Below are 25,575 nucleotides of genomic sequence, written 5' to 3' on the forward strand. Positions count from 1 at the left end.
GATCCCACAATGTATTTTAAAATTGTATCAACATTATTTAACTCTGTGTTGTGGACAAATTTTTGCCTCATTATTGTGTCATACATGAGGATAATTTATGCAGTTATTAAAATGTCTTCCTCTACACACAGGAGAAAAACATTTAGTACCTGTATATCTCATGTCGTAGTGGTGGCTTGCTTTTTCTTCCCCAAAATGATGCTTTCATTGTCACAAGTCTCAAATATAGGTTTCTCACTCACTTTTTCCAACAGAAATGGCCTTTCTATTTGTTCTACTCTTGGACCCTCACTTGTGAACCCATATGTCTACGGACTTCATACAAAAGAGATTCGAAACCGTGTAACACTCTTTTTTAAAGATAATTATTTTTGTAATAAAGTAGGGTTAAAGTTGATTCCATGCAGTTCTCAGTCTAAATAAGCAGATGGGTATTTTTTTGAAAGTCAAAGGACCACTACATTTCACCCTGAAGGTAGACCTCACACTATGATGTCCTGTAACCACATTTCCTTTCAGAAAAGGCTTCGAAAGGTCAGTAGGTCATGAGACTGGAGTTGGCAAGAGTCAGACAATATGACAACATACAAAGTCTCAAAGGCATGCCCATGTCTTTCAACAACACAGTAAATGAAGTCTTGGTGGAGAACATCTTAATTGTTGTTTCTCTGAAACTTTGCTCCCATGTGTGTCATTAACAAGGTGTGCACACTGTATTTGTGTTCCTGTAATGCTTCACTGAGATTCAACTAAGAATACATATTTTTGTCACTGTAAGTCATTAAAAAGTTGATAAAACTAAGTTAACATTACAAAGCAGGCCTACTCTCAACTGTCAATGATGCATGGGAAACATACATAAAAATTGTATAGTAAAACGAATGACTGTAAAAAATATTCCTACGCATTTGTTATGAGATGGATTGAAATTCATCACAACAATTTTGTTAGTGGATTTGTATCCATTTGTTCTCAATTTGAAACCAACCCGGTTATTCCATTTCTGTTGTCCTACTGTCTTGTTTGGCAATGTTAATATTACAGAACCGTATTAATAATAAACCCCCAGAGCTGATATACATGACACCTGACTCGGGGCCCAGAGGGGTTTATAATATCTATTAACCCATGAAACAAGCTGAAAACCTGTCTGGGGCATAAATGATAATTAATTGTATTTTCCCATATGGAAGCCAGAATCTCTGAAGTAGGATCCACACTACTTAATTTCAACACAAGTGAAGAGGGACAAAGGATGCTCATGTGAAACTGTTGTTTTACGAAATATTAGTAGAATGCACCTAAGTCAGTACTGCAAGATTTGACTTCCTTTCAATGGATTGTTCCTCATCCATATAGTGTGGTTTATGCAGTAAGACTAGGGCAAAAGACAATCACACCTTAACTATTTGTCAACACTCAACTGTTGTGATTCTATAAAGCTCTAAGATTTACAGGATGAAATAAGTAAGATCTTTCATTTATTCATGCATGGAGAGAAGGCTCACAGCAATGGTGACAGCCTTGCACAAACATATTTACAAGGGACAGAAAGAGGAGGGAGGCCATCAAATAGATGGATAAACAAGCAGGTACTATTGGACAACAGGAGATAAACAGTAGAGTTAATCAAAACTGAACCTTCACTAACTTAAGCTGTCGTCGGTCATCTTTGATCGTGTCCTATTAAAATGTTTGTCATAATGCCATTATCTAAGTTTTAAAAAGCACTACCATATTTAAAGCATTTTTCTTATTTGCATGTTTCTAACGAGACATTACAGGGCTTCATTCGAAGGTTTACCTTTTCTGACATGTTCATTATAATACCACTAGATGGCACAAAAATAATATTCACCTATACATAAATGTCTATGTATATATTACTGTGATGACTGTAAAGAAAATACAGCAAGGCATGATTTGTGATCAATCAGTTATGATTTGTGATCAATCAGTTATTCCATGTCAAATATATGGATGCTACAGTGAGACGAGGTCAAAGGCCCAATCTAGGGCCCTTTGTTCTTTGTCAATCTGCAACATGTAGTCATGGTAACGTATTTGAAAGTGAAGGGTCATTTTGATTGTCCGGCTGAGCTTCCTGACGACATCCTGCTATTGTTAGTATCATAACAGTTATTATTGTCTAGAGAGACTGAGGAGGGTCATTAAGGGAGACGTGTGTGTATGTGTATGAGAAAAGGACAGTGAGACAGACAGAGAGTACCTGTGTGTGGGGTAATGTGAGGGAATCAGCACAGTCAGGTGGGTGTGCTGACTATAAGTAAGGTAACAGGTTAACTACCACAGCCTTCCTGGCAAGAGTCATGTTCAATTGTACTTTTTTTATAAACAAAGAATCTAGTGACCTGTCAAACAGAGAAACTCTGGTAAGTACCTGTTATTTCAATGGCTATATAGTGGATTAAAAATATTTGTTTTTAATTAGGAATATAAATCAAGGGTTTTTACCCTCAATAGTCAAGAGGTGAGAACATGGAACAGGTGGATGAAAGATACCTCATATGAGGACTCCACAGTTAGTCTATTGAAAAGTAGAGGAGGAAGATTAAGAACAAATGTTTTTTGTTCTTTTTTTAGTAGAGGAAGATGATTAAGAACTTCTTTTTTTTTTTTTTAAGTAGACTTTTTTTTTTTTTAAGTAGAGGAAGAAGATTAAGAAAAAATAATACTGAATTCATAGACATTCCGAAATAATATTTATGATCGATAGGAATATGGTTCTCTTTATTGAAGAATATACACTTTACAAAACAAATGCAATATTACTTCTTTTTTTTTATCTTGCCATGCTTCACAGGGCTATGGAGACTAACAATAAAACAACATTTGTGGTTCAAGAAATCATAATTACAGGACTGGATGGTGTGCCATACCCCAAGTTGGTTGGAGCAGCAATTCTGTTTGTTCTTCTTTTCATTCTGTTTGGAAGTTTCACCAATATTGCTATAATTGCATTCAACAAACACCTGCACTCTCCTATGTACTTTTTAATTTGTGCATTGGCGATGGTTGACATTATCTATGCAAGTAGCATGAGTACTACTATGCTTAATGTACTCCTTGGAGAGGAGAGAAGAGTACCATTTTCTCTTTGCATTTTACAACACTTCATGTTTCATTTAGGAACTCATATGGAGCCCCTCACTATTACTCTGATGGCTTTTGACCGATTAATAGCCATCTCATACCCTTTAAGATATCACACTATCTTATCTAACAGAACTATTTCTCTGCTCATAGTGGTTATATGGGCAATAGGGAGTATATGGTCAGCCGTTTGGACAGTTATAGTAAACAATCTTCCCTTTTGTAACTCAAATAAAACTCCATAAACTCCAAATTTTTGCCTCATTATTGTGTCATACATGAGGATAATTTATGCAGTTATTAAAATGTCTTCATCTACACACAGGAGAAAAACATTTAGTACCTGTATATCTCATGTCGTAGTGGTGGCTTGCTTTTTCTTCCCCAAAATGGTGCTTTCATTGTCACAAGTCTCAAATATAGGTTTCTCACTCACTTTTTCCAACAGAAATGGCCTTTCTATTTGTTCTACTCTTGGACCCTCACTTGTGAACCCATATGTCTACGGACTTCATACAAAAGACATTCGAAACCGTGTGGCACTCTTTTTTAAAGATAATTACTTTTTAAATAAAGTAGGGTTAAAGTAGATTCCATGCAGTTCTCAGTCTAAATAAGCAGATGGGTATTTTTTGGAAGTCAAAGGACCACTTTGTTTAACCCTGAAGGTAGACCTCACACTATGATGTCCTGTAACCACATTTCCTTTCAGAAAAGGCTTCGAAAGGTCAGTAGGTCATGAGACTGGAGTTGGCAAGAGTCAGACAATATGACAACATACAAAGTCTCAAAGGCATGCCCATGTCTTTCAACAACACAGTAAATGAAGTCTTGGTGGAGAATATCTTAATTGTTGTTTCTCTGAAACTTTGCTCCCATGTGTGTCATTAACAAGGTGTGCACACTGTATTTGTGTTCCTGTAATGCTTCACTGAGATCAAACTAAGAATAAACATTGTTGTCACTGTAAGTCATTAAAAAGTTGATAAAACTAAGTTAACATTACAAAGCAGGCCTATTCTCAACTGTCAATGATGCATGGGAAACATACATAAAAATTGTATAATAAAACGAATGACTGTAAAAAATATTCCTAAACATTTGTTATGAGATGGATTGAAATTCATCACAACAGTTTTGTTAGTGGATTTGTATCCATTTGTTCTCAATTTGAAACCAACCCGGTTATTCCATTTCTGTTGTCCTACTGTCTTGTTTTGAAATGTTAATATTACTGAAACTTATTTTAATAAACCCCCAGAGCCGATCGAAATGACACCTGATTCGGGGCCCAGAGGGGTTTATAATATCTATTAACCCATGAAACAAGCTGAAAACCATGCTGGGGCATGAATATTAATAAATAGTATTTTCCCACTTGGAAGCCAGTATCTCCTAAGTAGGATCCACACTACTTAATTTTATCACAAGTGATGAGGGACATAAGATTCTTATGTGAAACTATTATGTTAAAAAATATTAGTAGAATGCACTTAAGTACTGCAAGATTTGACTTCCTTTCAATGGATTGTTCCTCATCCATATAGTATGTGGTTTATGCAGTAAGACTAGGGCAAAAGACAATCACACCTTTGCTCTTTGTCAACACTCAACTGTTGTGATTCAATAAAGCTCTAAGATTTACAGGATGAAATAAGTAAGATCTTTCATTTATTCATGCATGAAGAAAAACTCACAGCAATGGTGACAGCATTGCACAATCATACGTACTCGGGACAGATAAAAAAACAACTACGCATGGCATCACCACGAATTTGGTTACAGAGTCATTGATTACCTGCTAATAACCAGTTCCATTTTGTTAGGGTCCATTAAGACTACAGTACTATGACCTAAATTAAGCGGGCTAAGGTCTGAGTTTTGCATCCTCTCAAGCACCAAACCTGAAAACATCAGATGAAGCCTCTTTACGTAATTCAATTAACCTGTCTCTAAGAAACAGAAGAAAATAGAGAGAGCAAGAAAGAGGGAGAGAGAGAGCCAGGTTGTGTGTAGGGGTTGCTTATTATAAGAGTCTTAAATACAGTAGTACTTATTTACAAGTGCCTGTCTAGCAAGAGTAATTGTTCGCTTTCGTTTTATATCAACTGATATCAATATCTAGTGACCTGTCAAACAAAAGAACTCTGGTGAGTATGAGATAATTGTTTTTTTTTATTTATTTTTATTTCATAAAAAGTAAAAATACTCAATGAGAAAAAGCAAATCTACATTTATTCAGTGACTAACACCACAACACAAATAAATAAATAAAATAAATGTTTTCTCAAAATCCATGATATAAGAACATGGGGGTATATGAGTGGCACCTCGGAGATAGAGTTAAGGCCTAAATAATCTTAAATCTTCGCGTAGTTTCATAGGAATACTGATCTCTCATCTAGATAGCATACATCACAGTTGACAACTTTATAACACAAATTTCATACGTTGTTTTTCTCTGTCTATCTACATCCACATATGGTCAGTATACAATTGTTTCAATTCATTTACCAATATTTGTATTCTGGTATGTTTTACAGGACCATGGAATTTAACAATAAATCAACATTTGTGGTTCAAGAAATCATAATTACAGGACTGGATGGTGTGCCATACCCCAAATTGGTTGGAGCAGCAATTCTATTTGTTCTTCTTTTCATTCTGCTTGGAAGTTTTACCAACATTGCTATAATTGTGTTCAACAGGCCACTGCATTCTCCTATGTACTTTTTGATTTGTACATTGGCAATGGTTGACATTATCTACACAAGTAGCATGAGTACTACTATGCTTAATGTACTCCTTGGAGAGGAGAGAAGAGTACAATTTTCCCTTTGCATTTTACAACATTTTTTATTTCATTTAGGTACAGCTATGGAGCCCCTTACCATTACTCTGATGGCTTTTGACCGACTTATAGCCATCTCATCCCCTTTAAGATATCACACTATCTTATCTAATAGGAATATTTTTGTGCTCATAGTAGGAATATGGTCAATAGGTATTATATGTTCAGGACTATGGACTTCCATGGTGAACAATCTCCCTTTTTGTAAGTCAAATACAACCCCATACTCCTTTTGTGATTTTTCAGGACTGGTCAGAACAGCTTGTGTGGATCCCAGAACGTATTTTAATATTGCGTCAACCATGCTGAACTGTTTGTTGTGGATGAATTTTTGCCTTATTATCGTATCATATATGAGGATAGTTTATGCAGTGTTGAAAATGCCTTCTACTATAGACAGGAAAAAAACATTTAATACCTGTATTTCTCATATTATAGTTGTAGCTTGCTTCTTTTTCTCAAAAATGGTGCTTTCAATGTCACAACTTTCAAATATTGGTTTTTCACTCACTTTTTCTAACAGAAATGCCCTTACTATTTGTTCCACACTTGGGCCTTCACTTGTAAACCCATATGTTTATGGTCTTCAAACCAAGGAAATTCGAAAAAGACTAACAGATCTTTTCAACCCTCCTGTCATGCTCCGGTTGAATTGGACTGATTTAAACGTTTTCTCTCTGAAAAATAAATATTGATAATTGTCGTAAAATTCAGGGTGTTATATTAAACTTTTGTACAAATGTGTAAGACTTTAGTTGGTGCATGGAATTTAGCTCAGGCACCTGCCCATTCATCAGACCGGCACACTTCCTCTCCCAGATCCCGCTTGTGACGTAAATAACGTCAATAAGCTTCATATTTATTTTTGGAACAGTGGCTGATACAGGGGCGTAGCCACGGGTACCCAATTTGTTTTAAGGACTTCCCAAAAAACGAAAATATCTCCGCAAAAAATTATGCACCTGCTGCACATCGCAAAGTGAATAAGTTTAAAACGAAAACCTATCCATACTTTTCTAGGCCTACCCCCCAAAAGAATTATGGGCTGATGTAACAAAAGTTTTAAATAAAATGTCCAATTAGTTGAAGTATTGTACACGGCAGCAGGAACATAATTCTGAGCAAGGGGTGCTGGCGGGGGGAGGGATCAGGTCAGGCAGGAATGAGTGCCGATATAGACGCTTAATTTACAACATTGATTGCAGGGGATTGACTATGCGGAGTGCTTGTACGCTGTCCGTGGTGCTCATGGACAACCTTGTTACAAAATTAATATTAAAATAAAGAAAGTTGTCTGTTACAACGCTGAGACAGACACGGCTGCAGTTGCAGGCGAAACTGTTTATTAGTCCAGTAAACAAATCCGATACGACAGGCAGGTTCAAAGCAGGGGCGTTGTTTGACATAAAGCTCTACTGGGGCACAGGCCCCTATTCATATCCCTTTTTTTTTCTTCCAAGCTTGCTGCGCACAATGCACTACTCAGCTATACAAACTCCCATTGCTTAACCCACTAGAGCATGAGAAATTATTGAAACGCGTGAGTCTCACAGCGAATGCATGAGACATGAGAGCCCTGTAACCATTAAATATAAACTAAAGTTGTACAGGCCAGTGATTCACTGGTGGTTTTAAGATCTTGCACAAACACCTTCCAGAGTGTTCCCACCAACTCCTGGCATGTGTTAAAAAACTTGGAAGGTGGCCATCCCTAAAATCTGAGTGACCAAGATCTTTAGTGCATAACTCGTGTTAATAGCCCTGTCTACTGCTGTGTGACCAGGCATTACCCTAGATGACATTCTGAAGACCTGTTGAAGTAAATTTCTCTAAGAAGTCATTTTGACAGTCCAGTTGAACCACGTGTCATTGTGAAGAAGACATACAGTATATATATATATGTGTGTATAATGTGCATAATCCATCAGGAAATGGATGAGACTGCTGTGTAACTTCATAAATTACTGATATGTGTGAATCCTAGTATGTGATGGTTATTGCTCTGCGCGTCTATAGTAATTCAGTAGATCTGAATGCAAATGTGTGTGCCAGTAAGAGACAGTAGAGAGAGAAGGAAAGAGATACAAAAAGGGTGAATGAGTTAAAAGGGAGAGAGCATTTGTGTATGTGTGTCTGTGGAGGGGGTGAGGTGGGGTGGAGGAAGGCGAGAGTGCTTACTACAAGAGTCTTAAACATTTTAGATTTCATTTAGTGTCTTCCTGCCTGGCAAGATACATTTTTACTTTACAACAGACCAAATAAAGTACTGTCAAACAGAAGAACTCTGATAAGTATGAGATGCACTTATTTTCTGAAAGGTTGATGAAAAGACTAACAAGTATATATTAACTTTTTTTACTCAAGGTATATTTTATTTGGATAAGGTAAAAACATGGGACAGGCAGATGAAAGGTACTGAAGACTCCACAGCCATAATTTACTGAAAAGTGGAGGAAGAAGATGTGACTGTTAATACCTAGACACTCATACATATAATTTATAATAGTTTATTCGGAATAATGATCTCTAATTGAGACAACACATACAGTTTAGTATAGTTATTATACACTTTCTCGTTATTTTAGCTATATTTCGATTCTGTGATGTTTACATGTAACAGGAGCATGGAGTCTAGCAATAATAGCATATATGCAATAGCTCAACTATGCAGCACACATTACAGTTGCTCATTTTCCAACACAATTTTAAATGTATTTTAAAAATGTGTTTCTTTTGTCATAATTTCACAGGACCATGGAATCTAACAATAAATCAACATTTGTGGTTCAAGAAATCATAATTACAGGCCTGGGTGGTGTACCATGCCCCCAAGTTGGTTGGATCAGCAATTATTTTAGTTCTTCTTCTCATTCAGTTTGGAAGTTTTACCAACATTGCTATAATTGTGTTCAACAGGCCACTGCATTCTCCTATGTACTTTTTAATTTGTGCATTGGCGATGGTTGACATTATCTACACAAGCAGCATGAGTTCTACTATGCTTAATGTCCTCCTTGGAGAGGAGAGAAGAGTACAATTTTCTCTTTGCATTTTAAAACACTTCATGTTTCATTTAGGAACTCATATAGAGCCCCTCACTATTACTCTGATGGCTTTTGACCGATTAATAGCCATCTCATACCCTTTAAGATATCACACTATCTTATCTAATAGGAATATGTTTGTGCTCATAGTAGGAATATGGACAGGAGGTAACATATTTTCAGGACTTTGGACTTCCGTAGTGAGCAGTCTCCCCTTTTGTAAGTCAAATAAATCTCCATACCCCTTTTGTGATTTTTCAGGACTGCTTAGAACAGCTTGTGTTGATCCCATAGTTTATGCTAGTTCTTTGTCAACAATGCTTAACTGTACTCTGTGGATGAATTTTGGCCTCATTGTAGTGTCATACATGAGGATACTTTATGCAGTGGTGAAAATGTCTTCCGCTACAGACAGGATTTTTTTTTTTGTACCTGTATATCTCATATTATAGTGCTAGCTTGCTTCTTTTTCAAAAAAATGGTGCATTCAATGTCACAAATTAGAACCCTAGGTCTGTCTCTCACCGTGACCCACAGAAATGGCCTTTCAATTGTTCTACTCTTGGACACTCACTTGTGAACCCTAGTGCTGCACCTGTCATAGTCTCTCCACTGGACCCTGTCTCCACAGCAGCCTCCATCTCTTTCCCTGTGTCAAAATCAAGACAATTGCATTTGAGCCACAGCACATTTATTATTTGAAGCCAAAAAACGTGCATATTTAGATGAGTGCCTATTTCTCTTGGCCATTTCTATTACTTCATTTTAAATGTATAGCCTATATATTGGCTAACAGTAATATCAAATGTATAATGTTTTAAGAACAATTAAGACAATATGGTTTGGAATGATATCTGAATTTTCTAATGTCGAAAATTACAGCAGCTTACAGCTACCTGCACCTGGCGCCTCTGGTACAGCCGCATCTTCGGGCTGCAAACTCTCTCCGTCTTTTGACAGCGTAAACATGTATTCTATACTTCTACATTGTGCAGCATATGCTTGCTGTGCCCGTTCTTTTTCTCCTTTTCCTTTCCATTTCTTTGCTAAAGAAACAACGATGTTAGCGAAAATAGCTCCAACGAATTGGTTGTACCCGGAAAACGATTGATTTTTGACCAATTGTGATCTTTAAAATGGACGGACAAGTGCACCGTTCAAGTTTACACGGGGGAAATGCCCACCAATGATTTTGGATCGCTCCAGTTTAACAGTTGAATGGTATTACTGTAAGGCCTTCCCTAAAAGTGAGCGTAAACTATTCGAATATTTTTTCTTGAATAGTGCTGTGGCCGTAGCGGCCGTTTGTTTGACCGGCCGTTCGGGAAATCTCCCGAGTCTCCCGATGGCCAGTCCGACCCTGACTTCAGGTGTAACTATAATATTGTTACTATGTATATCTGTTATAAATTACATGTCACCTTACAGTTTTTCACAATTGCTAAAACACTAAACCCCATTCTCTGAATCAAATGGTCAGTGAACTAAACCAATTTGTCAAATCAGACACTCTTGGCAAAACTCTAAACACATTCTCATTCACTAAACACATTTTGCACTGTGATGCACTTGTGCTGCAAAAAGGATTAACACAAGTTGCAAACAGTAAACACAACTACAACACAGTTGTCATCTGTAAAACACAATGACTCAAAAGTGTTCACACTTTTTTCTAATGCTGGTTTGGGACAATGCAAGCTTTCATTCGTGTCTGTGTACGAAAATACTTCAACATCAAGCAGCATTTTTTATTGTGAATGTTTGCCTTCCACCATACAGCCCTTTTCTCGACCCAAATGAAGAGTTTTTCTCTGTGTGGTGGTGGAAGTTGTATGACTGAAACCCATATACCAGGGTAAATCTCCTACAGGCAATGGAATTGGCCTGTGGTGACATAGGTGTGGAGTGTTTTCATGGCTGGATCCAGCACACCAGAGGGTTTTTCTTTGTTCTTTGTTGACAGTACTAAGTTGTGATGGTTACTGTAATATTTTCAAATCAAACCAAATGTGCAGTATTTGTATAGCCCTTTTTACAAGCAATGTCACAGAGGGCTTCACATGCACCGATAGAACTGCCCCTCAGCCAACCTCAACCCTCAAGGAAGACTCTCAGAACAACTCACTAGAGGAGAAAAAAATGCAAGAAACCTTGGGAGGAGCAATTCAGTGAGGGATCCCCTCCTCCAGAGACGGTTGGCAAAAGAGAGGTGCAGAACACAGGCTAAACATAGTCATACATCAGGAAAGTGTCAATGGGTGTTGAAACACCAAAATTCAGTGTTTCAAAATCCAAAATGCATTTTCTTTATTGCTGCGTAAATGCATTTACTGTTTATACATGAACAAATTTGTCTTTACAAATAACTACATGGCCTGGATTCTGTGTTCTCCATTTTTTTGTGGTGTGTCTAATGATTGCTCCATAGTGTTTATATATTGATTGGTTGTGTTTATGATCTGAAAGCATGGTTTCATTTTGAACACAGGTTACATGGTTTAGGAGCGAGTGTTTGATTTTGCCAGAAGAGTCAGAGATTTGGGAAATTGAGTTTGAATATTGGGTTTTGTGTTTACAGTTTTGAGAAAAATGGTTGACTGTTTCAAGAAATGTGTTTTAGCAATCGTGAAAAACTGTAATGTCAACAGTTATCAGGAGCCCCTAATGTGGGAGAAGCACAACAGAACCATGGGTTATTGGCGAGATACCACACCTTCTTGTAGTTTATTGCTGTAAGAATGCACTCCCTCTAGTCAAGAGAGAGAGAGAGAGAGAGAGAGAGAGAGAGAGAGAGAGAGAGAGAGAGAGAGAGAGAGAGAGAGAGAGAGAGAGAGAGAGAGAGAGAGAAAGAGAGAGACAGGAAAAGAGGGAATGAGAGTGCACGTGTGTATGCGTTGCTTAAAGAGTCTCAAGCGTTATAGTATTTATTCACAAGTGATTGTCTAGCAAGAGACATTCACATCATCAGAATAACTAGAGAACTGTCAAACAGAAGAACTCTGGTAAGTATAAGAACCGGTTTTAAACAAAAGAAGTATGTACTGGATTAGTTCTTTTTTTTACTTATGGTAATATCCAAGAGGTAAGACCATACAACATAAAGATCCACATATGGTACAGTTAGTATGCAATTGTTGCAATTTCACATACATTTGTATCCTGCCATGCTTTACAGGGCCATGGAGTCTAACAATAAATCAACATTTATGGTTCAAGAAATCATCATTACAGGACTGGATGGTGTGCCATACCCCAAGCTGGTTGGGGCAGCTATTCTGTTTGTTCTTCTTCTTATTCTGTTTGGAAGTTTTACCAACATTGCTATAATTGTGTTCAACAGGCCATTGCATTCTCCAATGTACTTTTTGATTTGTACTTTGGCAATGATTGACATTATCTACACAAGCAGCATGAGTACTACTATGCTTAATGTCCTCCTTGGAGAGGAGAGAAGAGTACCGTTTTCACTTTGCATGTACCAGCACTTTTTTTTTCATTTAGGAACTGTTATGGAGCCCCTCACCATTACTCTGATGGCTTTTGACCGACTAATAGCCATCTCATATCCTCTGAGATATAACACTATCTTAACTGATAGAAATATATTTCTGCTTATAGTAACAGTATGGACAGGTGGTTGCACATGGTCTGGAGTTTGGACTTCTATAGTGAGCAGTCTCCCTTTTTGTAACTCAAATATAACTCCATACCCCTTTTGTGATTTTGCTGGCCTGGTCCGAGCAGCTTGCGTTGATCCCACAATTTATTTCAGTACAGCGTCAACAATGCTTAACTGTATTTTGTGGATAAATTTTAGTCTCATTGTTATCTCATACATACGAATAGTTTATGCAGTGGTGAAAATGTCATCTTCTACGGATAGACAAAAAACATTTAGTACCTGCATTTCTCATATTACTGTTGTGGGTTGCTTTTTTTTCTCAAAAATGGTGCTTTCAATGTCACAAATTAGAACCCTTGGTGTGTCTCTCACCTTGGCCCACAGAAATGCCCTTTCTATTTGTTCTACTCTTGGGCCCTCACTTGTGAACCCATATGTCTATGGACTTCATACAAAAGAGATTAGAAACCGCCTCACACACTTAAAAAAAGACCCAAACCTCACACACCCAAAAAGATTCAGCAATGTAGCTAACTCACTGGTTGGTTTCAATAAAACTAAGTGAGCCATATTGTATTTTCAAAGAGTGACCCTTATCAAGTACTGTTGTTACTAATATGTTTACTAGCAACAAAATGTCTGGCAGTATTTTACGCATCTTCATAATTTATTATAATACCTAATAATGTCTAATGATTTAGAAGGTTCTCTTTCGTCGAGAAATGAAACGAGACTCAGCCTGCAAACGGCAGCTAAAGCTAGTTCTGGTTTTATTAGTCTCTGGCTGTTCTTCTCTGCAATTGAAAGATACATTCTCAACGTTTAGAGATCAGTAGACTGAGTTGGCCATCATAAAGTAATTTTGATTCAATTTAATGGGATTTTCCAAATACATATTTTATATATATTTAATATTTCAGACTCTATTTGCATTTTATCATTCTTAAACTTTCAATCGTTTGATGTTGTTCTAATGGGTTTAAATAAATGTTTTTGGTTTACCGTCCCCTTTCCTGCAGTAATCCCACCTTGTCCAATCGCCATGTTAAGCAGGTCATGAGTCATGCTTGATTAGTTAGATAATTAATGGGATTATCCAAATACATATTTTATATATATTTAATATTTCAGACTGTATTTGCATTTTATCATTCTTAAACTTTCAATCGTTTGATGTTGTTCTAATGGGTTTAAATAAATGTTTTTGGTTTACCGTCCCCTTTCCTGCAGTAATCACACCTTGTCCAATCGTCATGTTACTGTAAGCAGGTCATGAGTCATGCTTGATTAGTTAGATGGTGTCCAGGACCACATATAAACAAGAGCCAAATTAGGAGGCAATTCTCAGCATTAGCAGTGATAAGCATCACTAGAGGTAAGCATAGATTAATGGTTCTTTTTTTCTTCTTCTATTGGACAACATAAAAACATATATACCATAGTTTTAGAAAACGCATAAACATTTCTTTGATTTTATGTACAGTATTACGACATACACATTACATTTTATTGAATGCTAAATTACAAAATTGTGCATGTATATTTAAATAAAACATTTTTGTGTGACAAGTTTGTTTTTGATATCTGATTCACAGGCTTTTTAATATATCATCACCATGTCCCAAGGAAATGACAGTGCTGTGAGTGAGTTTTTAATTGTTGGTTTTCCTGGACTTCTTCCTGAGTACTACAGCCTTGCCTCATCTGTTTTATTCTTTGTTTATCTATGTACATTATTTGGAAACAGCCTTATTCTTGTCTTAATTGCAACTGATCGAGCCCTCTATAAACCTATGTATTTCATTTATATAAATTTAGTTGTGTCTGACATTCTCTTCAGCACAACCACTTTACCAAAGATCATCGCCAAATATTTGTTTCAAGCAGGAGCCATATCATTCACAGCTTGTTTTATCCAGATGTACTTTGTACACTATTTTGGTTCGGTAAACTCCTTAATTCTATTCCTCATGGCTTTAGATCGCTATTTGGCCATCTGTTACCCACTTAGATACCCAAGTATGATGAAAAACTCCACCATTCTCATCATCAGTATCACTTCATGGGTTTTGGCTAAAGTTGGCCCTTTAATGATTGTGATTAGAGCCTATCCTCTTCCATACTGCTCCTCCAACAGAATCATACAGTGCTACTGTGATCACATCTCTATAACAACGCTTGCCTGCACCAATAGAGCCCCTTATAGTATTCCTGCTTTTATCACAGCTATGATTTATCTGCTTGCGCCTCTGGTCTTCATAGCATTCTCCTACAGCTCTATTATTGTGGCAGTTCTAAGGATCCGAAGCACCCAAGGACGTAACAAAACCCTCTCTACCTGCAGTGCTCAGCTGATCATCATTGCCCTTTATTATGTACCCAGGTGTTTTGTTTATCTGGCCAGCAATGTTGGACTTACAATCAGCACTGATGTACGTATCTTAATCATCATGTTGTATAGTCTGATTCCTCCTATGATAAACCCACTTATATACTGTTTTAGGACTAGAGACATTAGAGAGTCTTTAATAAAAAGGTTCAAGAGGTCAACATCTCCACAAGCAGGTAATATCTCTTTTGTATGCAACTCCTGATGATTATTGTCACTGTATTGAATGTATTATATCGAGGCTTATGTTTTTATGATGTACATGGTTGATATGCAGAAAATTAAATGTTCAAGCTTAAAACTGTAACTTCATTTGTAATTCATTGATCTTGTTATATTCTGTCCTTTGTCACAGCCTCAGAGCTGGGTATGTAACAAAGATGACATACAAAAAGCGCATGAATAAAAAGTACAGCAGAAAATCCAACATCAGAAATGTATAGTTCTAACATTATTTTTGTGGTTGGAGTCAAGGAAAAGTCTGTATATACCAGGCACAGTACAAAGTAACCATATCTCAGCTATCAGCACAGGGCAACAATAATGATATCTCAACTACAGTGCATTATATCAACATCAATATTACACGGGACAAAGCTGTATAAACGTAATGTCTTAGGTGCACATTAAACAGTTTTGTGCATATGTATTTGCACATGGAGGATATATTTTAACTGGGGAAGCTGGGATATCCAGGCATGAGGTTATTCCATCTGTCCCTTTCTATCATGAACCCATCATATAACTGACACCACAAGCAAGCACAGTGTAGAAAGTTTGGTCGTGAACTTCACAATGGAGGATTTCATAATTCTCTAGGGTATTAATGTAGTTTGTCATTCGAGGCAGAAAGCATTAATTAGAGATCAGGCCCAGTACACAGTGAGGATGCAGATAAAAACCACACACCTCTTCATCTCTACAGCAGAGGACAGCATCAGACATTCAGGTGCTCTAAGCTTTTGATTCAAAGTATTTACAGTTGTGTCAATATAGAATAGTCTAGTCTGATGTATAAGATTTTACAGTACGTGTCATGTAGAAAGTAGTAACCATTTTCTGTATCAGTCATAGTTGACTAGTCCTACGAACCAAAAACTGTTATAACGTTATTTAGAGGTTAAATCGTTTACATTAATATAGAGTTCTGAATTTATAACTGTAGAAGATGAGCTAACTCGTGTACTGTTTTTGAAATCCGATTCACAGGCTTGTTTGTAATATATCATCACCATGTCCCAAGGAAATGACAGTGCTGTGAGTGAGTTTTTAATTGTTGGTTTTCCTGGACTTCTTCCTGAGTACTACAGCCTTGCCTCATCTGTTTTATTCTTTGTTTATCTATGTACATTATTTGGAAACAGCCTTATTCTTGTCTTAATTGCAACTGATCGAGCCCTCTATAAACCTATGTATTTCATTTATATAAATTTAGTTGTGTCTGACATTCTCTTCAGCACAACCACTTTACCAAAGATCATCGCCAAATATTTGTTTCAAGCAGGAGCCATATCATTCACAGCTTGTTTTATCCAGATGTACTTTGTACACTATTTTGGTTCGGTAAACTCCTTAATTCTATTCCTCATGGCTTTAGATCGCTATTTGGCCATCTGTTACCCACTTAGATACCCAAGTATGATGAAAAACTCCACCATTCTCATCATCAGTATCACTTCATGGGTTTTGGCTAAAGTTGGCCCTTTAATGATTGTGATTAGAGCCTATCCTCTTCCATACTGCTCCTCCAACAGAATCATACAGTGCTACTGTGATCACATCTCTATAACAACGCTTGCCTGCACCAATAGAGCCCCTTATAGTATTCCTGCTTTTATCACAGCTATGATTTATCTGCTTGCGCCTCTGGTCTTCATAGCATTCTCCTACAGCTCTATTATTGTGGCAGTTCTAAGGATCCGAAGCACCCAAGGACGTAACAAAACCCTCTCTACCTGCAGTGCTCAGCTGATCATCATTGCCCTTTATTATGTACCCAGGTGTTTTGTTTATCTGGCCAGCAATGTTGGACTTACAATCAGCACTGATGTACGTATCTTAATCATCATGTTGTATAGTCTGATTCCTCCTATGATAAACCCACTTATATACTGTTTTAGGACTAGAGACATTAGAGAGTCTTTAATAAAAAGGTTCAAGAGGTCAACATCTCCACAAGCAGGTAATATCTCTTTTGTATGCAACTCCTGATGATTATTGTCACTGTATTGAATGTATTATATCGAGGCTTATGTTTTTATGATGTACATGGTTGATATGCAGAAAATTAAATGTTCAAGCTTAAAACTGTAACTTCATTTGTAATTCATTGATCTTGTTATATTCTGTCCTTTGTCACAGCCTCAGAGCTGGGTATGTAACAAAGATGACATACAAAAAGCGCATGAATAAAAAGTACAGCAGAAAATCCAACATCAGAAATGTATAGTTCTAACATTATTTTTGTGGTTGGAGTCAAGGAAAAGTCTGTATATACCAGGCACAGTACAAAGTAACCATATCTCAGCTATCAGCACAGGGCAACAATAATGATATCTCAACTACAGTGCATTATATCAACATCAATATTACACGGGACAAAGCTGTATAAACGTAATGTCTTAGGTGCACATTAAACAGTTTTGTGCATATGTATTTGCACATGGAGGATATATTTTAACTGGGGAAGCTGGGATATCCAGGCATGAGGTTATTCCATCTGTCCCTTTCTATCATGAACCCATCATATAACTGACACCACAAGCAAGCACAGTGTAGAAAGTTTGGTCGTGAACTTCACAATGGAGGATTTCATAATTCTCTAGGGTATTAATGTAGTTTGTCATTCGAGGCAGAAAGCATTAATTAGAGATCAGGCCCAGTACACAGTGAGGATGCAGATAAAAACCACACACCTCTTCATCTCTACAGCAGAGGACAGCATCAGACATTCAGGTGCTCTAAGCTTTTGATTCAAAGTATTTACAGTTGTGTCAATATAGAATAGTCTAGTCTGATGTATAAGATTTTACAGTACGTGTCATGTAGAAAGTAGTAACCATTTTCTGTATCAGTCATAGTTGACTAGTCCTACGAACCAAAAACTGTTATAACGTTATTTAGAGGTTAAATCGTTTACATTAATATAGAGTTCTGAATTTATAACTGTAGAAGATGAGCTAACTCATGTAGTTTTTGAAATCCGATTCACAGGCTTGTTTTTATTTTATCATCACCATGTCTCAAGGAAATGACAGTGCTGTGAGTGAGTTTTTCATTGTTGGTTTTCCTGGACTTCTTCCTGAGTACTACAGCCTTGCCTCATCTGTTTTATTCTTTGTTTATCTATTTACATTAGTTGGAAACAGCCTTATTATTGTCTTATTTGCAACTGATCGAGCCCTCCATAAACCTATGTATTTTATTTATTTAAATTTAGTTGTGTCTGACATTCTCTTCAGCACAACCACTTTACCAAAGATCATCGCCAAATATTGGTTTCAAGCAGGAGCCATATCATTCACAGCTTGTTTTATCCAGATGTACTTTGTACACTATTTCAGTACCGTAAACTCCTTAATTCTATTCGGCATGGCTTTAGATCGCTATTTAGCCATTTGTTACCCACTTAGATACCCAAGTATAATGAAAAATTCTACCATTCTCATTATCAGTATCACACCATGGGTTTTGTCTGAAGTTGGCCCTTTAATGATGGTGATCAGAGCCTATCCTCTTCCATATTGCTCCTCCAACAGAATCATACAGTGCTACTGTGATCACATCTCTATAACAACGCTTGCCTGCACCGATAGAGCCCCTTATAGTATTCCTGCTTTTATCGTAGCTATGATTTATCTGCTTGCGCCTCTGGTCTTCATAGCATTCTCCTACAGCTCTATTATTGTGGCAGTTCTAAGGATCCGAAGCACCCAAGGACGTAACAAAACCCTCTCCACCTGCAGTGCTCAGCTGATCATCATTGCCCTTTATTATGTACCCAGGTGTTTTGTTTATCTGGCCAGCAATGTTGGACTTACAATCAGCACTGATGTACGTATCTTAATCATCATGTTGTATAGTCTGATTTCTCCTATGATAAACCCACTTATATACTGTTTTAGGACTAGAGACATTAGAGAGTCTTTAATAAAAAGGTTCAAGAAATCAACATCTCCACAAGCAGGTAATATCTCTATTGTATGCAATTCCTGATGATTATTGTCACTGTATTGAATGTATTATATGGAGTCATATATTTTTATGATGTACGTACATGGTTGATATGCAGAAAACGATATCTGTTCAAACTGTTCATTTGTTATTCATTGATCTTGGCATATTCTGTCCTTTGTCTGAGCATCAGAGCTGGGTATGTAACAAAGATGACATACAAATAGTGCATGAATAAAAAGTACAACAGAAAATCCAAAATCAGAAATGTATAATTCAAATGTTATTTTTGTGGTTGTAGTCAAGGAAGAGTCTGTATTTACCAGGCACAGTACAAAGTAACCACATCTCAACTATCAGCACAGGCAGGGCCGTACGCAGGCCCCAAAAAATACTGAGGTCATGAGTCAGAACTTCTAGGCGGGTTCGGGGGCATGCTCCCCCGGATTTTTTTTAAATTACATTATTTAAATATGGCCATTTTCTCTTATTGAGTCTTAAGGAGCAAAAACATCATCATTATGACATTTCAATATGGGGCGGTGTGGAGCTTTTGAAATTTTGAGGTAAACATGGGGCATTCTGAGGCTTTTTGAAGGACCTTTATGGGACTCATGAAGTAAGGGCAAGTTACCACAATTTTTTTTAAATTATTATTATATGGCAACGACGGTACGAGCGTTTTGATTGGATAACGGGTAGTCACCCCAGCGTGTTGCCCTCCTCGCCGGTCAATACGGATCCGTATTGCCCTCTGACGTCAGCTTCAAAATGAGCGATATCGACGAGTCAGCTGCTGAGTTTTACTATCCAGATGATGCTGAAAAGCTTTGTCATCGAAAGTGAGGATGAAGACCAGACTCTTTGAATCACTTGTGTCGTTATTTTGTGATGAAATTAAAGCCATTTTAGCAGAACCATGTTGTCCGCTTTCTATCAAAAGTAATGAGTTGCTTGGCAACACATGAAACACACCGTGAGAAGACTTAAGAGCTAGCTACAATTAGCCTAAAGGTACCATTTATTTTCGTTTACAAAATGAAAAGAATCTAAAATTGCCATATAATAAACTACTTACTAACCTCGACCGTTCGGTCATGCCGGGAAATATCAAACTGAGGCTGGAACGTATCGACCGAGCGATAGCGAGTCAGTTTGATATTTCCCAATTGCCACTGAATTTCATTTTCAATCAATCACATCAATGACATATCATATCAATCGCAAAATGAATGTTGATTCAACCGGTGGAAATTGATTGACCACCGGTACAGTACTGACGGAGTTAACCAAACTTTGATTTGATGTTTCCTTATCTGAGTAGTACGCTGCTGCAATACAATATTTCCACATGAAAATGAATCTTTCTTCTCACAGTCATCTGCCACTTAAACTTCTCTTAACCTACATGTTTAGTTTGCTGCGCTCCTCTTCCAGTGACTGTAACTAACATAGGCTATTCACTAACAGTAGCGGTATGTCTATGGCGGTAACATCAGCGTCCGACTTGTGTTTGGTGGTTACCATAACGACAGTACGTTTTGTTGATGACGCGCAGCACATATGTCCAAACTCTTGAGCTACTCGGCTCTTCAAGTATAAAATCACGTTACGGTTTGTGGGAGACCAAGATCATCGTCCTGCAGTCAGTTTCACGTGTACTTTATTTTGAGTTTATATACCACGATTTAAGCAAAAAAAAAACAGAAATACGAAAAAAAATACCGAGGACACGACCTCGGTGTCCTCAATGGTAGTTACGGCCCTGAGCACAGGGCAACAATAATGATATCTCAACTACAGTGCATTGATAATATATCAACTACAATATTACATGGTACAAAGCAGTATAAACGTAATGTCTTAGGTGCAACATGGAACAGTTTTGTGCATATGTATTTGCACATAATATGTTTTAACTGGGGAAGCTGGGTTATTCAGGTACAGGGCTATTTCAACTGAACCTCTCTATATATTCATTAACCCATAATATGACTGACACCACAAGCAAGCACAGTGTAGAAAGTTTGGTCTTGAACTGCACAATGGAGGATTTCATCATTCTCTAGGGTATTAATGGAGTTTGTCATTCGAGGCAGTAACCATTCATTAGAGATCAGGCAAAGTGCACAGTGAGGATGCAGATAAAGACCACACACCTCTTCATCTCTACAGCAGACGACAGCATCCGACATTCAGGTACTCTAAGGTTTCAATTCAAAAGCATTTACAGTTGTGTCAGCATAGAATAGTCTAGCCTGATGTAACAATACGTGTCATGTACAAAATAGTAACTATTTCATGTATCAGTTACAGTTGACTAGTCCTAAGAACCAACAACTGTTATAACATTATTTAGAGGTTTAATATTTTGATTAATATAGACTTCTGGATTAACATTTGTAGAAGAGGAGCAAACTTCTCTACATTAAATTTATTTTAACAAAAGAAATGTCACCAACATTTTGAGTGCAGCTTGAGGAAGGATTCTAATTTATATTCTCAACTATTCATATTCCTTACTGACAAGTAACAACTATACAAGCATTTATTGAGTGGTGCACAGAATTGTCATTCCGAGCATGAATTAACTTTGCATGCTGAATCTGATCTCCTTTGCAGGTAAGATATAACTTTTCAAGCTTTTTGAAGATTGAAGCATTTCAACTAAACTAATTTCAACAACTAAAAGGGGGTTTAAGGATTGTCTGTACTTCAGAGATTTATTCCAAATGACTTAAACATCAGAGAGAGAAATCTGAGAGAATTGTAGAGATACAAATGTGTACAAACCTGTTAAAACATTTAGCTTTAGGATTAAGAAGAAAGGAAGATTTTTTTGTCAATGTATCTACATCTGCTTTCAACTAACAATACAACAAGAAAAGTAACATCTGTAAATCTTGCACTTCTAAGGTCATATTGTATGCTGTGGAGATTGAAGAATTCTTGATTTATTTTAAACCAGTCATGGTCCTCACCAATGTCACAACTATTACACATTTCAATATATTGGGGTTCCCAGGACTTCTGCCTCAGTATTTTGGCCCAGTGTCAGCACTTCTTTTCTTTGTCTACTTAGCAATCATGACAGGAAACATCTTCATCTTGATTTTTGTAGTATATGAGAGAAGTCTTCATAAACCAACATATCTGATTTTCTGTCACCTTGCTGTGTCAGACCTAGCATTTGGAACCGTGACACTGCCTAAAATCATATCCAGATATTGGTTGGAAGACGAGATAATTTCTTTCTATGAATGCTTTGCACAGATGTACTTTGTCCATTTCTTAGGAGCTGCCCATTCTTTCCTTCTTATGATTATGGCCCTTGATCGTTTTGTTGCCATATGTAATCCATTACGATACTCAGTTGTGATAAACAACATTAGCATTTCTGTTCTGTGTGGGATATGTTGGCTCCTTGCAATGTCATTTATGATACCAGTCGTTTTACTTGCCCTCCCTCTGCCCTACTGTGACTCAAATATTATTTCACAATGTTACTGTGATCATACTGCAATAGTAAGACTTTCATGTACATACAGCAGCCTTGTTAGTAATGTTACAAAGACTCTCGCAATGTTTAGTCTTCTGGGGCCTCTCACATTCATATTGTTTTCCTATGTTAACATCATTATATCTGTCCTGAGAATGTCTAAAACTGGTGGGTCCTACAAAGTGTTCTCTACCTGCACTTCACAGCTCTTTATTATCTGCCTTTACTACCTTCCCAGATTGGTTCTGTATCTGGGAGTTGTAATCAGTCAAAATGTCCGTGTTGTTGTCATTATGCTTTATAGTCTGGTTCCTGCTTTTGTTAATCCAGCCATTTATTGCTTTAAGACGAAGGAAATTAAAGAGCTGTTGATAAAGAGACGGAAAAACTATAAACATTGGTATTGATATAAAAATGTTCCATTAATGCATTATGTACGGCTTTCTAAACATCATATGTATGTAAATATAACCGGTGGTTGATGATGGTCCTGGAACATGAACCAAAGGACTTAAATAAATAAATATCTAATATTAATTAAATAATTGTGCCATTGTGTACACATGCACTAGTCTGGCGGATTAAATCAAAACTATCCAACCAAATGCTTTTGAGTGTAAATTGTAGGATGGTATCTGTGAGTCACCTATAGACATTATATGTTCTCATTTCAATGTATTGAGTCGTCTAGGTACTCTCTTTATTCTCTCTCAAAATGTTTTACTGGCTGTGCTTGCCATATTCTTTATCATATATCGTGATCCCAAGATATAGATATATATATAAATATATATATTTATATATATATAAGAACGAGGTAGTCCCAAACACTGCAAGCAGCCAAAACATGAAGCATACATTGTGAAAAACTAAACAAGTGTATGCTTTATGTTTTGGCTGCTTGCAATGTTTGGGACTACCTCGTTGTTATGATCAGTGACCTTTGCCCTTTTGTAAAGCTCTCTCTTGGAAGTCGCTTTATTTACAACAATGAGTGACTTCAATATTTCTTTTAACCTATTTGGAAAATTTTACTTTTCTGAATTTACTGTGTTAAGTAAGTGTCACGTAACCGCTCATCTCACATCCCATTTGATTCACCTCGCTAGTCAACCTTAGCCTGGCTGCCAGCCCAACTTCTCCCTGCCCACAAAATAATTTGGTCGGGAAGTTGGGTCTGGAGGGTCTCGTATTGGGGACAACTACAGAAAACCAGAATCGGGACGGACCAATGAAATTGCCGGGGCGAGCTTTATAGATGATGGACAGATGATCAACAGTAACATAATCAACAACGTCACGAAAGAGCGCTTGGGTTGAATTCGTTTTCAACAAACAACATATTACGTTGCTCTGATTGGTTGTAGGTCTATCCAATTGAGCGAAGAGGCATTTGTTTTACGAGTTCGGTTGAAACACGCCCCATAGTCACAGCCAAACGGAGAGTTTTCAGACTCATATTCTGACTAGAATTATGAGTATGACATAGTGATGGGAAGTTCGGTTCTTTTTACTGATTCGGTTCTTTGAATCTCGTTCAGTAAAATGAACGAATCTTTTTTCGAGTCATTTGTTCATTTCAGGGGGGGGGGGGGGGGGGGGGGGGGGTTGGGGGCTATACGTCCACTGCAAAGGACGTATAGCCCCTATACGTCCACTGTAGGTTAGTGCATGACATGTGCACCAGCAAATACTATTTCAAAATAAATTCCTGCATTAAAATAATGTATCATGAGTTTGTATGATTTGGTCATGTATTATCACACTAGCATTTAATTATCACGTCAAACAATTACACTGCACTAAACTGTAAGTGTAAATGTAAAGTGAAAATAACAAAACCAGTCAGTATGATGACTTGAGCGAATATCATTCATTCACGTCTTACTAAAACAGCGGCCACGCGAAAGGGAATAAGGAAACTGTTTCCTCTACTAAAAAATACAATGCGGGTCACGTGAAAAAAGGATCCAAAGACTCGTAGAAAGACCGAGTCGGGGAAGGAACTAATCATTCGTTTCCTCTAGCTACAGAGCCTATGCAGGTCACGTGAAAAATGATCCAAAGACTCGTAGAAAGACCGAGTCGGGAAAGGAACGAATCGTTCGTTTCCTCTAGCTACAGAGCCTATGCAGGTCACGTGAAAAATGATCCAAAGACTCGTAGAAAGACCGAGTCGGGAAATGAACGAATCACTCGTTGAGAGGACTCGTTACTCCCGAGTCCTTATAAGGATTCGTTCAAAATGAACGAATCGTTCACGAACGACACATCACTAGTATGACAACGTCAGGCTAAGTCAACCTAGCTCTACTTGCTCTTTTGGCGTAACAATATTGATTTGGGGAAAATGGCATGGCTAGCTGGCTAGTCTTGATGTTAAACATACTGTCAAAGTATAATTACTGTTTGGAGAATATTTCAACTTTGATGTGGTAATCTCACATCCATTCAACTCGCTCCACAGGCTGCAGCCGTAATGTAGCCTACTAGTATATGGCCGATACTTTGTTCGTGAACATTTTGATATTGATTTGGGGACAATGACATGGCTGGTTAGCTAGTTAGTCATCTTGTCAAACATATTGTAAATTATATGTTCTGTTTGTCAACCGTACACAATGTTATTGCCAATATATCTTGCTAGCATAATTTAGCTTTCTGGGTAATAGCTCAGTCTGCTGCGCATAAAGGTAAACAGACGGAGCCGCCTACAGGGCGGGGCCCATGGGCTGGAGCCCAGTCAAGCCCAATGGTAAGTCGGCCCTGGTTGTAAGGTCAAAAATATATTTGTCAACTTTGCAGCTCCAACTATAACTTCGAACTTGGACAACTTGGTCAGTTAGTAGTAGAATGTGTAACAGGTCTTAAGTTTCTGTGGTC

The 25,575-nt window shown here is 37.4% G+C and overlaps 6 protein-coding genes across 6 annotated transcripts; all 6 read left to right on the forward strand.

Annotated features, from left to right (window-relative positions):
• The first annotated feature begins 5,661 nt into the window (after positions 1-5,661).
• On the forward strand, positions 5,662-9,589 carry LOC124478044 (olfactory receptor 13C8-like). Its single transcript, XM_047036152.1, has 5 exons — positions 5,662-5,896; positions 6,329-6,432; positions 8,772-9,177; positions 9,271-9,319; positions 9,421-9,589. The coding sequence occupies exons 1-5, from the start codon at positions 5,662-5,664 to the stop codon at positions 9,587-9,589; spliced, it is 963 nt and encodes a 320-aa protein (XP_046892108.1).
• A 2,929-nt stretch (positions 9,590-12,518) lies between these two features.
• On the forward strand, positions 12,519-14,235 carry LOC124478045 (olfactory receptor 10P1-like). Its single transcript, XM_047036153.1, has 3 exons — positions 12,519-12,655; positions 12,782-12,959; positions 14,227-14,235. Exons 1-3 carry the CDS (start codon positions 12,519-12,521, stop codon positions 14,233-14,235), a joined length of 324 nt encoding a protein of 107 aa, XP_046892109.1.
• A 12-nt stretch (positions 14,236-14,247) lies between these two features.
• Positions 14,248-15,225, forward strand: LOC124478046 (olfactory receptor 2AT4-like). Its single transcript, XM_047036154.1, has one exon. It carries the CDS (start codon positions 14,248-14,250, stop codon positions 15,223-15,225), a length of 978 nt encoding a protein of 325 aa, XP_046892110.1.
• A 1,028-nt stretch (positions 15,226-16,253) lies between these two features.
• LOC124478048 (olfactory receptor 2AT4-like) lies at positions 16,254-17,231 on the forward strand. Its single transcript, XM_047036155.1, has one exon. It carries the CDS (start codon positions 16,254-16,256, stop codon positions 17,229-17,231), a length of 978 nt encoding a protein of 325 aa, XP_046892111.1.
• A 1,026-nt stretch (positions 17,232-18,257) lies between these two features.
• Positions 18,258-19,235, forward strand: LOC124478050 (olfactory receptor 2AT4-like). The gene has a single exon (XM_047036157.1). It carries the CDS (start codon positions 18,258-18,260, stop codon positions 19,233-19,235), a length of 978 nt encoding a protein of 325 aa, XP_046892113.1.
• A 2,928-nt stretch (positions 19,236-22,163) lies between these two features.
• Positions 22,164-23,099, forward strand: LOC124477851 (olfactory receptor 2AT4-like). Its single transcript, XM_047035913.1, has one exon. The coding sequence runs from the start codon at positions 22,164-22,166 to the stop codon at positions 23,097-23,099; it is 936 nt and encodes a 311-aa protein (XP_046891869.1).
• Positions 23,100-25,575: the final 2,476 nt, after the last annotated feature.

The sequence above is a fragment of the Hypomesus transpacificus genome, chromosome 15 (assembly GCF_021917145.1).
Source record: "Hypomesus transpacificus isolate Combined female chromosome 15, fHypTra1, whole genome shotgun sequence".
Lineage (NCBI taxonomy): Eukaryota > Metazoa > Chordata > Actinopteri > Osmeriformes > Osmeridae > Hypomesus > Hypomesus transpacificus.

What these genes read in the sequence shown, in the direction of transcription:
- LOC124478048 (XM_047036155.1), top strand. Translation starts at nt 16,254, where the DNA reads ATGTCCCAAGGAAATGACAGTGCTGTGAGTGAGTTTTTAATTGTTGGT.
- LOC124478044 (XM_047036152.1), top strand. Translation starts at nt 5,662, where the DNA reads ATGGAATTTAACAATAAATCAACATTTGTGGTTCAAGAAATCATAATT. An exon ending in TATCTACACAAGTAGCATGA is followed by an intron (nt 5,897 to 6,328) that starts GTACTACTATGC and finishes ATATGAGGATAG; the next exon opens with TTTATGCAGTGTTGAAAATG. An exon ending in ATAGTTTATGCTAGTTCTTT is followed by an intron (nt 9,320 to 9,420) that starts GTCAACAATGCT and finishes CTTCCGCTACAG; the next exon opens with ACAGGATTTTTTTTTTTGTA.
- LOC124478045 (XM_047036153.1), top strand. Translation starts at nt 12,519, where the DNA reads ATGGAGCCCCTCACCATTACTCTGATGGCTTTTGACCGACTAATAGCC. An exon ending in TGGACAGGTGGTTGCACATG is followed by an intron (nt 12,656 to 12,781) that starts GTCTGGAGTTTG and finishes AATTTATTTCAG; the next exon opens with TACAGCGTCAACAATGCTTA.
- LOC124478046 (XM_047036154.1), top strand. Translation starts at nt 14,248, where the DNA reads ATGTCCCAAGGAAATGACAGTGCTGTGAGTGAGTTTTTAATTGTTGGT.
- LOC124478050 (XM_047036157.1), top strand. Translation starts at nt 18,258, where the DNA reads ATGTCTCAAGGAAATGACAGTGCTGTGAGTGAGTTTTTCATTGTTGGT.
- LOC124477851 (XM_047035913.1), top strand. Translation starts at nt 22,164, where the DNA reads ATGGTCCTCACCAATGTCACAACTATTACACATTTCAATATATTGGGG.